Source organism: Ailuropoda melanoleuca, chromosome 10, assembly GCF_002007445.2.
Source record: "Ailuropoda melanoleuca isolate Jingjing chromosome 10, ASM200744v2, whole genome shotgun sequence".
NCBI classification, from domain to species: Eukaryota; Metazoa; Chordata; class Mammalia; order Carnivora; family Ursidae; genus Ailuropoda; species Ailuropoda melanoleuca.
Genome location: NC_048227.1, coordinates 100,678,640 through 100,692,803, shown reverse-complemented (window position 1 = coordinate 100,692,803; position 14,164 = coordinate 100,678,640). Strand labels below are relative to the sequence as shown.

At 50.0% G+C, this 14,164-nt stretch overlaps 1 protein-coding gene across 1 annotated transcript in view; it reads right to left on the bottom strand.

Annotated features, from left to right (window-relative positions):
* Positions 1-7,476: 7,476 nt before the first annotated feature.
* SNX9 (sorting nexin 9) overlaps positions 7,477-14,164 on the bottom strand; it is a 58,363-nt gene continuing 51,675 nt past the window's right edge. The window contains exons 15-17 of the mRNA XM_011219568.3: positions 12,784-12,898; positions 10,906-10,997; positions 7,477-9,167 (exon numbers count right to left, since the gene is read on the bottom strand). Coding sequence (XP_011217870.1) covers positions 9,120-9,167; positions 10,906-10,997; positions 12,784-12,898 — 255 coding nt within the window. The 3' untranslated portion in view covers positions 7,477-9,119. The remainder of the gene's footprint in view (positions 9,168-10,905; positions 10,998-12,783; positions 12,899-14,164) is intronic.

The window sequence follows — 14,164 nt, the reverse complement described above, 5'->3', positions numbered from 1 at the left end:
TTGCCCAAAATCCGCCTCCGGGCTTCGCAGACCAACTAGAAGGCGAAGACAGAGTTTGGGAGAAAGAGGAACACTGGCTTGGTTGCCTTGCCGGGCTGGGGGCTTTATAGGGAAATTTCGACAGGAATTGTGTGCTTGCTGCCAGGCTCACATGCTTGCGGGGAGGAGGGGACGTCTTGGGTTCCTGAAACGAAAGGCTAAGAAGGAAGGAGGGGAGGTCTGCAGAAGAGAGCAAGGGAAGAAAGCTCACTAAGCGGAAAACCGAGCCCTGCCGAAGCATCCATGCAGCCATTTGGTTTTTGTTCAAGCTTCTGCTTGTGTTTCCACAGGGACTTCTGGAACCCGCTTCACAGTACAGATTGGGATGGTTGTGCGTGCCGAGCACTCTCTGTGAGCGGGAAAGCTACCCTGGCCTTAGGTTTTAAAAACAAACAGTACGTTTTCCACGTTTAGCAACGACGGAGGACTAGAGGCCAGTAACCCCTCCTTAAATGAAGAGAACGGATAGAATCTATGAAAAGTGGCTTCAGACATTCGACCCCAGGCAGTGCAGGACTTCGATCCCTGAGAGGAGAAGCAAGCGGGGTGAGCCCCACGTTGGCCCCAAAGTACTGGCTGCAAGCAGATGCCAGGCCCAGAACGGGGAGGGGGAGACCGAACTGAGTTTTGTGGTCTGGCTGAGTTGAGGAGCCTGAGATCCGTGTTCAGGGGCCCAGGCGGCCAGGATGGGAAGGGCAGAGCGAGAAGATTCTCCAGAGACGGGGTGGGGCGGGGGCTGCCAGCGCGCGTGCTCCGGAGGCGCGTCCCCTGGAAGGACGAGGCTGGCCGTGTGGTCACCGGCACTCCTGTGAGGAAGCCGGGAGATTCGTGACCCAGCCGTCCGAACTCACCCGAACTCGGGACCCAGACGGTTCCGGAAGTCGCGCAGGACTAGAAACGGTCCGAGGGTCGTCGGCCAGAGCGCAAAGGCATTGCCGGGAGCACCAGGCGGGGCCCACAAACGCCACCGTCCTCTCGGCGGGCAGAGCGAGCTGCTGGCAACGCAAAGCCCGTCCCGTCCCGGCGCCCGCTCCTCAGAAGCAAGGCCCTGTCATCGCTCCGGCCGCACGCCTGTCAGTCCTGTGTGTCAGCAGCTCGCTCGGTAGGTGCACCCACGAGCCGGGCCTTCATTCGGCCACACGGCAAGGGGACAGCCGTCCGGCAGGCTCAGGATTCCCAACGCAACGACATGTCACCATGTGAGCAATGTGGCTTCTTACGCGGTGCCCAAAGCGATGACAATGTCGGTCACACATCAGACGAGATAGCACCGGGGCGGGGCGCCAGGTGGCTCGGTCGGTGAAGCAGCTGCCTTCAGCTCAGGTCATGATCCCGGAGTCCCAGGATCGAGCCCCAAATGGGGCTTCCCGCTCAGCGGGGAGTCTGCTTCTCCCTCTGCGGCTCCCTTTGCTTGCGCGCTCTCTCTCTCTCTCAAATAAATAAATAAAATCTTTAAAAAAGAGAAAAAAGGTAACACAGAGGGCAGGAAGTTAACGAACCAGACTCGCAGTCGGTCTGCGGGTGCGTCGTTGAGATGAGGCCCCTGTCCGGTCCGGGTCAGCTCTCGGCACTTACTGTGTATTATGTTCAAGCCACGAAGGATCTCAGTTCTGTTCGAGATGCATCGGGCAGAGGCTTCTGGGGCTGCTGCCTTTTTAGAGTGGTCAGTGTCTGAAGAGTCTGACAGCTGCAACCTCCCTGTTTAAAGGGATCGACTCAGTCTCGGGCCGCAGACCTCCTCAGCTTCTGCCTGTTACCGGCTCTGGGGCGCCGTCAGCTGGCACTGGTCCCCGTGATATCTGGGAGCTGCAGTCCTTTGCTGCCTGCGCCACTGCTTGACACAGGACCCCGCCTGACATGAGTGACTCCATCTTGCTCTTGACAGTATCCAGCCTGCTTGCCGTCCCTGCAGTGGACCGTGGCCCTCTGTGCCTGAGACGTGGCATCTCCCTGAGGTCCAGGCGAATCCGTAATCCTAAAAGCCAACAGGTATTAAATGAAGTAATGAATTGAATTTAGCCTTAGGCGGTTTCCTTATCTGCACGGGAGGGAAGCGGTAATGGGGTAAGCAGGACAGAGCTGATACCTACGTGGGATTCTAGGTACCCCTGCATCCCTCACTTTTCTAGTATTAACCACTCTTTCTTGCCCATCTTCACTGGAAAGTTATTTGTATTCTGATGGCTAAGAAATGAAACAGAACATCACTATTAATATCTGACTGCCAGAAATATACAGGTGCCAATCAGAGAACAAAATCAATTAAAAAAATAACCCTGAAGCCCAGTGGGACTGTGTCCCAGAGGGGTCACTTGGGGTGGCTGTCCAAGTCCCAGGCGTGGCTGAACCAGAGAGGTGCTGCCCACAGCTGAGCCAGGAGGCCACCGGCCTCAAGCCCCCACCCTGCTCTTCTGTAAGTGACTCACGGAGATTCCCAGTGCCGGGAAGGGCTTTGGGACAAGTCCGCTCTCGTCTTGGCACTCCGTGGAGGAGGAGACAGAGGGCAGAGAGCGTGCAAGACTTGTTCAAGGTGGCAGATGCCGGCATCAGACTTGGGACCAGAGCCCCGGGCTCCAACTCACAATTCAGGTCTCTTTACACTACCAAGGGCGTCTCCAGGGGAAGGATGGTCTTCACACTTTGGCGGGCTCCCCTGAGCCAGGGCCGAGCCCAGCAGCAGGCGCTGAGGTCTGTGCGGTGTGGAGGGAGTCAGGGTCCCGCGCACTGGTGGTACTAATGAGCAGCCAGGGAACAGGCTTGGTACTGATGTGGGAAACTAAATTGTTCTGAGCGCTTAAACATTTTTTTTGAATGATAATACAGGTTCATTGCTTAACAAAGCTCAGAAAAATGTAATTTTACGATAAAGATCACTCATACCCCAAAGAACCAAGAGGGAAACTCGGTTGGCTTGTCTGCTCCCCAGTCCAATGCTGCGGCTTCAGCCTTAGCGAGTCTCCTGTTGCCTCTATTCCCCAACTATCCTGGGCTTTCAGATTTTACCGAGGAAAGCCCTTATCCTCATCCACATGCATTTATTGGGCAGTTTCTGTATGTACATGAAACCATCTATTGGTCCCCAGGCAAAGAGCAATTGTTCACTTTATGTTTTTTTTAAAGATTATTTGAGAGAGAGAAAGGAGAGTGAGAGCATGCGAGTGGGGGGCAGGGGCAAGGGAGAGAGTCTTCAAGCAGATTCCCCGCTGAGCACAGAGCCCAATGTGGGACTCGATTCCACAGCCCATGAAATCATGACCCAAGCTGAAACCAAGAGTCGGACGTTTAACCGGCTCAGCCACCCAGGCACCCTTTGCTTTAAAGTAGCATTTTTCAGTTTGGGTACTATGGACATTCTGCGTGGATAACTTCTTATCGTGAGGACCGTTGTCTACACTGGGGGATGTTCAAAGCATCTCGGACTTCTCCCCACCAGATGACCGGACCAGCCTTGGCCAATGTGTCCCGGAGGCACCGTTACCTCGGGCTGAGAACCACTGCAGGACAGCCGATGGATGGGGCTGCCCTGACAGTGAGAGGCCTCTGCGTCCATGCTCACCGCCAGATGCTGTGACGTCACTTTATACCCAGAGGAGAAGCGCATGACTCTGGCTTGCTGGTAAACCAACGTGACTTTCAGGAAGTCAGTGGCTTTTCTCCAGAATGAATGACTCACCACCAACCCTACTTCCCAGGCTTCCCCGACTCTGCTCCAGGTGCTCCCTCTGCAGGGCAGCTCCCAGCCGTGAGCCGGGCCGGGTGGGAAGTCCTCAACCCTCAACGGAACACTACGTCACCTCTTACAGCGGCTGGTCCTGCCCAAGCCCAGGTTACACACGTTACCCGCCTCTCTCTCCCCCTGCCCACAGAGCTCTGCAAATCCTACAGACCGACTGCTTCACTGAACGTTTTGTTTTGGCCTAAGATGTGGCCATGTACTTCCACCTCCAGACTTTTGAACTTACTGTCGACCGAAAAGCCAAACAGTGTTCTCCCCAGAGGTTTAATGGCCTTCAGACAAACTGGCTTACTGCTGTCCTTTGAACTGCCAACGCGTTCAGATATTCTCCTCGTACAGCACGGTGACTACCGTTGACGACGCCGTACTACGTATTTGAAGGTTGCTAACACAGATCTTAAAACTTCTCTCCACACACACAAAATTACAGCTGCGTGAGGTGATGGATATGTTCACGAGCCTTACTGCGGTCATCTGCAAATACAGTTATGTATCAAACCACCGCACTATACGCTTAAATTCATACAACATTACATGTCAGTTATAGCTCAATAAAGCTGGGGGAAAAGCCTCCTTTCTGCTTTGCTAAAACTTCAATTTGTTCTCCTGTTCTTTTATGTTGTTTGCTGGTGGAGTGTGAAAGATCCTTCCTCATCCTTTCACAGTCTATGCTAACGTATATATTTTTGGTGGCTTTATTCATTTTTTTATCCTTTTGTTTTAAAAATGTTTCCTTACAAAAGTAACAGCTGGGTCTGGGATTTGATTTTGCTCTACTTATGAGCAAATAAATATTACTGTGTCACGGATGCTGGCAGGAGGCTTAGGTGAGGCAGACAACAGCCTTCGTTACCCGTGGGGCCGCAAGCAGTATTAGCTTTGTCTTCTCCCTGACTTGCAAAGCCGCTGGGGGGCGGTGGGGGGTGGAAGACCCCGAGGGATGCCTGCACATGCAGTGACTGGGTTGTCTTACAGGAGAGGAGCCTGGAGCTTTCACAGCAAGGCTGCTTTTCTTCCAGAAAGAAGACGTTGGGTCATCCATCAAGGAATCTTGCTGGCAACAGCCCTGAGAAATGGCCCGGGTCTAAAGCAGTCCAGGCTCTCCCTTCTTGGCACAGCGGGCCAACCCAGGCAGAGTGCAAGAGCCCTGTGGAAAAGTGCCCCCTTGCCAAAGAAACTCAAATTCTTTCTTAGAGAATAGGATTTTAAATCAAACAGGTTGAAAAAATTAAGATACATGTAGGGCCATGTTTCTTCATTTGGGGATATCTTACCTCGCTCCGGGCTTGATGCGTATTTGTTCTGTGTAAGTGTGTGTCATACAGCACCTGGTCAGTCCCCTGCTCCATCTGTTCCCAGCAGGGAGGGCTGGGGACCTTCGCCTGCTGCAGGAGAGGTGGGTATGGACCACCTCTCTACATCTGTCATAATGTGAGACCCACTGGAGACCGACACTCATTACTGAAGCTAATCTTTCTCTGCCTCATCTCTGTGAGTGAAGTGTTTCATCCAGTGTTCAAGTCGTGTCTTCCTTGGTGACCCAGGGGGTGAGTCCTACAGGGGGCTGGCACCCTGGGACGGCCATTTCCGGTGGTAGGCAACCTGTGCCACTTGCTTGACAAGGAGACTGACCTCATACTTACACCGTGACTTTACCTCTCCTCTCCTCTCCAAATACTGATTTTTACAGGTCAAGATTTGTAAATATTATAAATTATTCTATAATTATAGCTTTTCTGTGATAAAGGTTGGTACAAATAAAAAATCAACATGTCCTACAAAAACCACATGATGTGTTTGAACCCAAAGAGAACGAAATATACACTAGGTCATTAAAATTTTGCCACTTGAAGGAGATGGAATTCCAAGTATCGACACACAATGGGTAATTTTTCACTTTCAAATTCCCGTTACTTTTCCTGGCTCGCAGTCAGCTACCATTTTTCTGAGTACCTCCTGCCATTTTTTTTCCTTAGGTTCCTTTTTCATTTTCCTGGCCCCTTCCTCAGACCAATTACATCAGAATACATGGGAGGTACCATCAAATAAATGAAGCCACAGGGTGTGCAGATACTTGGTGTGGGGCCCAGAACAAGAGAAGGCTCCCAGCAGGTCCAGGCTGCCGTGCAGGCTGCTCTGCTCTCAGGCTGGGGCCGTAGGATCCAGCACAGCCACTGGCACCTGGAAGGTCAGAGCAGACAGGGATGCCGTCTGGAAGCTTCGGCAGGGCCCTGCAAGTGAGTAATATAAAGCAAGCCCTGAGGATTTTAGAGCAAAGCCTTGCTATCCTTCCCCACCACCCCCCCAGATAACGACTCCCCTTCGGAGGCTCCTGGCTTGCTACTGGGCCTCAGCAGAGACTAAACACTTACCCACGGCCCCGCAAGTTCACCTTGAGACCTGAGCTGCCCATTGTGACCTGGCTCCTCTCTGACCCATCGGGCCATGAAGTCAGGCACGCAGGGCAGCACTCCGTCACAAACAGAAGCGGTACGTGTGTGATCAGGCCTGAGCAGGCCCCCTAGGGACAAGTGGCCCAAATGCCCGCGGTCCCCACTCCTGCTACACCGTCTTCTCTCTCCCAGCCTGACCTATGGCTGCTTGGGGAGTTCTCGAAGATCAGCTGACAGAAGAAGAGAAGACTCAGGCCTGGTTTACAGATGGTTCTTCATGGGATGTGGACACTACCCGAAAGCAGACAGCTGCAGCACCACAGCTCCTCCTTGGGACATCCCTGAAGGACACGGTGAAGGGACATCTTCTCCAGGGGCAGAACGTCGAGCAGTGTGCCCGGCTGCTCACATTGCTCAGGAGAAATGGCCTCATGGGCGATAATCTATCCACTCTTGGGCTGCGGCCATGGTTTGGCTGGCTGGATGCTCAGATACCCGCAAGGAACGGGACTGGACAACTGCGGAGAAAGACATTTGGGGAAAACGAACGTGGACAGACCTGTCCTCAAAAAGTAAAGATTGCTGTGTCCTAAAAATGCCCACCGAAAGTGACCTCAGCAGAAGAGGATTTTAATAGTCAAGTGGATAGGATGACCCACTCTGCGGACACCGGTCAGCCTCTTGCCCCAGCCGTCCCTGTCACATCCCAGGGGGCTCATGAACAAAGTGCCACGGCGGCAGAGATGGAGGTTACGCACGGGCTCAGCAACGTACGCTTCGCTCACCGAGGCTGACCCCATCATGGCCACTGCTGAGTGCCCCGTAAAAGGATTTTAACTGTCATGTTTTCTCCTTATTTTGTTTGAATACCTGTGTGCATGTGTGTAAAGCAAATATCTGATTTCTTTCCCCTCTTATTCTCTTATCTTGTAACATGAGATTTTTACACCATAGAATTAAGTTACAGGATATGGAGAAGAGCAAACACCACCTAAGGAACACACACACACACACACACACACACACACACACACACACACACACACAGCCCTGTCGGTTGTTTCTCTACGGATCCCTAATACACTTGGTATTGGCATCAGTATCTGTTTCTTACAGCTCTCTGGTGATGATGACATGCTTCCAGGATCAGTGACTCTGACTTAAGGAATTAAATTATTAATTCATATCAGGAGAATTAGGTTTGGGGGGAAAATTCATTATCTGGACTATTTTCAGGAGCTGGAAGCAAGAAGCAATTATCCAAAAAAGAAAAGAAAAGAAAGAAAATAACCACACAAACACCAAAACTGTTTTGAAAAAGTGCTTTCAGAATTTACTGTACAGGTTTTTTAACAATTTATTTATATGTCGGCTTCTACATGCTCTTACATTTGTGTAAAACATTTATACATATTCTTTACAATTTGTACATATATTAAATGGCTGTATCATAAACATTGTTCTATGAGATTTTATAGAAGAAAAATCAAGTAGGGAAAATTACTTATAAAACATTAACAAAACCCGTGATATTAAAGAACAAGAAATTCTCATATTCGTGTTCATTTGATTTCCTCATCTACTTATTTTTTGGTTTCATTTTATTTGTGCTGGCCCAAACTTTCCATTTTCTACACTATCATTGCTAGGTCAGGAAAATGAAAGCAGTGGGGATAATGTCGTAAGGCAACTGTGGAGGGCGGACACGCTCGCCTGCCGGAGGAAGATGGTGTGTGTCTGTGAGTGTCTGGAATTAAAGCTGGCAGTCTGCAAAGATTAGGTTTTGCTTTATGCCGTTAACTGGAGTCCTGGTGGTCAGAAAAATCCCGTCAGAAGTTTCGGATGCGGTTGGGAAGAGCATCACTCTGTGCCTCTCCAGGGATGACGGTGCATTATTCAGGTTGTCCCCTTATCAGTCCCTGAACTCTTCCATCTGATGGGGATGGAGAGGTCTCCTAAGCTGTGTTTTTCACCTTTTCAGAGAACAGCCCCAGCCCGCTCACCTACCATCCCAACCAAGCAGCAAATCACGGCTTCACAAACATTTCTCATTACCTCTGCCTGAACAGCTGAAGACTCTGATTTGGGGTGAATGCTGTGGGGGGAGCACGTGTGTCCCCCGGAACTCTCCGTCCTGAGCACAGGACTCAGCAGAGCCACTCCATTCCTGGGAGCAGTCGGAGCACTGAAGAAACACCCCCAACTTTATCACCGGATTCCTTCTGGCAAGTCATGCCTTAACCAGGCTTGGGAAGGAAGCCCTCCCCGTGCAAGGGGAGCTCAGCAATGTTCCTGAGGGAAGTGGGGGCACTGAATGGGATCCTCAGTTTTTGCCAAGCTGCGTGCTCCGATGGGACACGTGAAACCCCCCGCCCGAGCCGCCTGTGAGGGTGCCAGCAGCCCCAGGACCCCCTCTTTGCTTCCTCCCTCCTGAAAACAGAAGCACTAGAGTCATAAATATGTCAGTGAAAGGCATGTAGAGTTTCCTAAATAGATAGGAATCCCACAGGACTGAAAGGAGTTATAAAAATATACAAACATATATATTTTTTATTCTGGCATATTTCATCTTTTTAAGAAAGCAATTAGTAATTGTCTGACATTGGGTAAGCTCCTGAAGATCATGGACGACGTAAAAATTACAATTTTATGTAAAATATCAGTGGGAGAAACCCCTAATTTTCCATTCAAAATTCTGATAACTTTAAGTACTTTCCAAAAACAGAGACCATTTCCATCGTTTTTAGATAATGGATCCGGAAACGAACCAAAGGAGACTGATGCACGTAGGTTGGTTAATAAAATAGACGCCATTTTTTTTGCAACTGTGTTTCTTTTTGGTTTTCGTTCTTTCTTTACTTTTTGTTTTTGACAAAGGGGGAAAAAATAAAATTGCATTGCCCAAAGTCAGAAAGAAGCACTTCGGAGTTCTCTTCGTGTTCTGTCGTGTTCTACATAACCGGGAAGCGGCCGAGGGCCTGCCTCAGCTTTTCTGCAATCTGGGGAGGAAACAAGACAACCCTGAGATGCCAGTCCCACTAGGCCCTGATGGGGCCTGACCACTTCCACCTCTTAGACGAGTTAGACATTGCAGTCACGTCAAAGACTCTGACTGGGCTAAGCTTCTAGTCTCTTCCAGCACCAACCAGTTGGAGGAGGGTGGGGAGACCTCCCCAAACCCCAGATGGTGCTGCCAGAGGGGGTGCCCCCAGCTTGCGAGAAGCCCCCCTTCTTTTTGGCACAGCCCGTCTCTCAGGGCAGCATTTCCAGACCAGGCACTTTTTCCTGCAGTGAGTCAGGCGAGGCGGGAGTCGTGCTGGCCTAGATTTCCGTCTTCTCGGACACCCATGGGCTCCCGAACCCCCGCTGCCGAGCACGCCTCCCGGATCCCACCCGCTACGTGTCAACAGTGTGTAGACCGTCGGTGCCCCCGTGATAAAGCCAGTGCAGTGACGCAGCTGGGGCTCTGTGCCTAGGCCTCCCCTGAGGACACAGATGTCACAACCACTCTCGGAGCCCAAGCATCTGGAGTAAGTGCTTAGTATACAGTAGGTTATCAATACATGTTTGCGCCATGAACCAGAGTGTGAATTTTAGTATTTAAGGCTTACTTTTCTCATAAAACTGTTACATCTAACAAGGACAGTGATTAAATGCATGGTTTTCTATTTTGAGTCATAAGGTTACAGATAATTAAACCTCACTTGGGCTTAAGATGATCTATCAAATCAACATGACTGGAGTGTCAAGAGCTGCCCTTCAATGCTCTTCTCACGCAGAATAAACGCAACCTCAATTCTAATACATGAAAGGCAACCATTCACCAGCACCAGTTAATACGAAGAAAGCCCAGGAACCACACACAGTAAGGGAATTCTTTCTGGAAACTCAGCTCCAAAACCAGATGCTTCCAACACACACTTCACACTACGCAACAAGCACACGGATCACAGCTCCCTTTCAAGGTGAATTTGCTGTTGGAGACCGACATTTTCTGCACTGTCTCGCCGGAAGAGGACACGTGCACAGATGTGAGTTTGGGGCCGGCCTACCGTCCCCCTGAGCACACGCGAGAATACCATGGCATCAGCGGAACACTGAGTCAGAACCATGGCGGCCAGCACACGGTCAATGATACAGTTACAGGACCTGCGTCAGGTGTCGAGTTCCCACTTACTCGCTAGATCTTTGTTTTCTGTTCGCTCCAGTAAACAAGCAAATTACTATGCAGAGTACAAACGTTTACATATTCGTGGCTGTTTCCTAAATGAAAATACTTGAGGTTTCTCCCTGTCTCGTTTCCTTTCTGAAGTTCCTCTGGCGCACAATGAAAGCTCATTCACGAAGCCTGCCCGCGGTGCCAGGCTCCACCCCCGGCTGAGAGCCTGCGGAGCCAGGGGCCTCCTGTCCTTCACGGTCCCCGGGCACAGAGAGGCTGTGGGGGTAGGGACCCTCCCAGAAAGAACTTCTAGGGGTCTCCCAACCAGCGTCCAGTACCCCTTCTTCCTTAAGAAAAACCTTTTTTAACCCAGTGTGATTCAAGAAGGAAAAGGCAGATATAATTAAAAGGGATTAAAAAACCTCCTGCTCAGTACTTAACCTCCTTCGGTTTATTCCTTGGGATTAAATATACAAGCAGATGAACTTTATATGGTCAAGGTTATGTGACCACGAATCCTGTGAGTGTGCGAGTGTGTGTGTGTGCGCACGTGCAAAGGGCCCTGGGAGCCGACTTACTGTTTCGTAGAACTGCACTTGTTGCTCCAGGTACAGGCGGATGACGCTGTTGTAGTCATAGATCCGGTTGCTATGGAAGTGATTCATCTCAGCTACAACCAAAACCAACATATCAGTCAGTCCCCCCAAACTTCCACAGACAGCGCCAGGCTGCTCTGCTTGGTCTCATCTGGTTGGCTTCGGGGCAGGGTCAGTTCCTAACAAATCACTTTATAAAGAGGCCAGAAGAAGAATCTGAACAGTTGAGGGCAAACAATACTTGCCGGTAGGGGATGAACTCTGTTACTTGCAGATTAGACACTGCGAACCCAAAACTGACAATCACCCGCGTGTGGACTTTGTTCTCCCACAACGGATGGAGCGGGAGGCCGACGTGGTGGTCACTCTCTGCAGACATCAGCTGTGATGGAGGACCAAGCGAGGCACCTGAGGGGTCCTACCCCGTTCTCTCTTGGTTTGGGTTTCTTGGGGTGCCCTTGAAAGGCTGTACGGATGGGTGAGATGCAGGGGGACCCTCTTCTGTATGGAGCTTTGCTGCTCTGAGCATCAGGGCTCCCAGAACCCAACCTCTTACCAGGTGAGAGGATCTGGACACCTGTTCCTCAACTCTGTTGAATGTATCTGTTCACAGCTGACTCCCTCACTGCATTGGTCTCTCGGTACCACCTCCCTCCCACCCCCATCACCAATTCTGGAGAGGCCTCATCACACCTCCACCTGCCTCTTCCCTCATTCTGTGCACCTAGAAAGCCAGCTGCTGGCATACATTCCCTACAAAAAGGGTACTGTTCTGAGCTTTATGTTGTCTGAAGTTGTACAAAGCTTCTCCTTTATCTGTTTGGATAACTTCAAACACAAGTTCAAAGCCAAATCCCCCATTTCAAACCCTTCAGAAGCCAGAGCTTCACTCAGGTTTTCCCATCTCTGCCCCTAGTTGCCTTAGATCTGGAAACCTTTCAGACATTCTTCCCTTTGTCCCACTCATTCCCTGGTCCTGATGGCTGTTCCTTGAAAAAGTCTGCAAACATGCTTCCTTCTCTTCCCTGAGCACCACGTCTTCTTCGGGAATGGAACCCTCAGACCACAGAGGCAGCAGTCTTCTGTGTAGGCTTTCTGACGTCTGTCCCCCAACCTCTCCCACCCTCTCTCTGAGCAGTGTGCCCCCCTGCCCCCCACCATCAAACCTTTTACTGGCTTCTTAATGCCCACAGCAAGTCCAGGCTCTTCTGCCTGGTTCTCAAGGCACTCCATCATCACCAACACTCATTCCCAACAGCCTGTAAGTCGATCTAACTCCTGAAGGCCAATGAGAAAATCCTGTCCTATTATTTTGTGTGGTTTTGTTCAAACTAGGACATCCTTCCCCTTTCTACTTTGCCCATGCCTGTTCTGTCTACCAAAACAGGAAAAATCAGTTCACTGTGTGCTGGAAAGCACTCAAATATATAAAAATTCCTTAATATTTACATTTGACTAACACTCAAATTTTGCCAAAAAAGCCATGTCCAAGGTTCCTTTACATTCTATGGTCCTGGGGGACAGAGGTTACAAACTGCTGAAAGCTGCACTTTGAAATCTAACAAAGTGTCATGATCGGAGCTAATATTAAGGGTTATAAAAGGATCTCCACTGTCTCTGAGAAATAATAAAGTTGCACAGTTTCATCCGGCTGTTGGTCATAGTTCCATCAGGGAAATGGGTTCACTCTCATGAACACTGGGATCCTGCCAACAACAGGCTTGCGACGATACTTTAAATCAGCTCTTATTTGCTTAGCTGGGGTTCACAATCGGATTCCTCTCCAGCCAGGAAAACAGCAACTCCGCTGGGGAGAGACACCATGTCCGCCAGCGACGCACGAACCTCGCTCAGTCTTACCTTGTAACGCGTAAGACATGGTGCCAACTCGCTTCACCATGTTCTGCTTGTCCTGGGGGGTGATTTTGCTAGTTGCGACCAGTTTGTCACTTTCTTTCACTTTCTCTATTGCTCCCTGTGAAATACGAATGCAACAGTGTGAACAAAACAACACTTGAAGGATTAGTCACTCATTTCACAGAGAACAATGCCAACGTATTCTGTAACTGACCAGCTACTGAACAAAAAAAATGGCCCCACAAAATAAGAACGTAGAAAAGCGCCTAAATAGAACTTCCTGCAAGTCCCTTGGAAGCAAAAGGGTTGCTATTCCTGAGACACAGAACTGAGCTGAAACGGACGGTTTCATGCTACGACAGGATGAAAAGCAAACAGCACTTGGTTTCTGAGTGTCTGAGCCGGCGCTGGACGGGTAGCTCAGGCGGCGGACCCAGGCCTCGGAGGTTTGGAAAGTCGATGAGGGGAAGCGTCGTGCCTGCACCCGGGCCCTCGGTCTCTGTTCGGGGGCATGCCGGCCGCGGGAGTGGGGGCGTGCTGACGGTCAGCTTTACTCTGGTGTCCGGGAGGAGCACTGCATCAATTTCAAATCGATACTCGGATCGAAGTAGTGGTAAAGCTGCTGAAAGTTTCCCCCACCAGGATCGTCACAGTGCTCATCAGAGCCGTCTGGAAAGAAAAACTTTACACTCGTGCACAAATCAGGCTCCATGCCCAAAACTAAGTGCTGGCATAAATCCCTACGGCAAACTAACTCTGAGTTGGCTTTTGTAACTGGGATTTTTATTTTTGTTATATTTACGTTGTTCCCCCCAGTTGTGTGTCAATAAAGCACTGTATGAGTTCAAGGTGTACAACATAATCACTGATGTCCGTCCGCACTGCAGGATGACCACAGTAACTGTTAACACCATCACCTCACACAGTTACAAGTTCGTTTTATTTTTATTTTTTTCCTTTGTGATGAGAATTTTAAGATCTACTCTCCCAGCAGCTGCACTTCTGGGTACATAACTGAAGAACCCCCACAGCATTACCCACGACAGCCACGATGTGGAAACACCTAAGTGTCCATCGATGGGTGGTTTGCTAAAGAGAATGTTCTGAGTTTTATATTAAATTATCTGAAGTTGCACAAGGCTTCCCTTCCTGACTCTACCCCTTCCAGACACTTGGACTATTAAGCTGAATGCTAAAACGGCCACATTCCAGGATTGTCAGGGTTGCAGACCAGCCCTCTGGAGATTTCCCTAACAAAGCCAAGCACATCACAGTATCCCAGAGTATGACAGTTGATAAAATGCCCCTATTCTGAAATAATTCGTAGAGTCTGAAAAGAGAAAAACTAACAAGAATCAAAATGTGAGGACACCCCAAAACATTT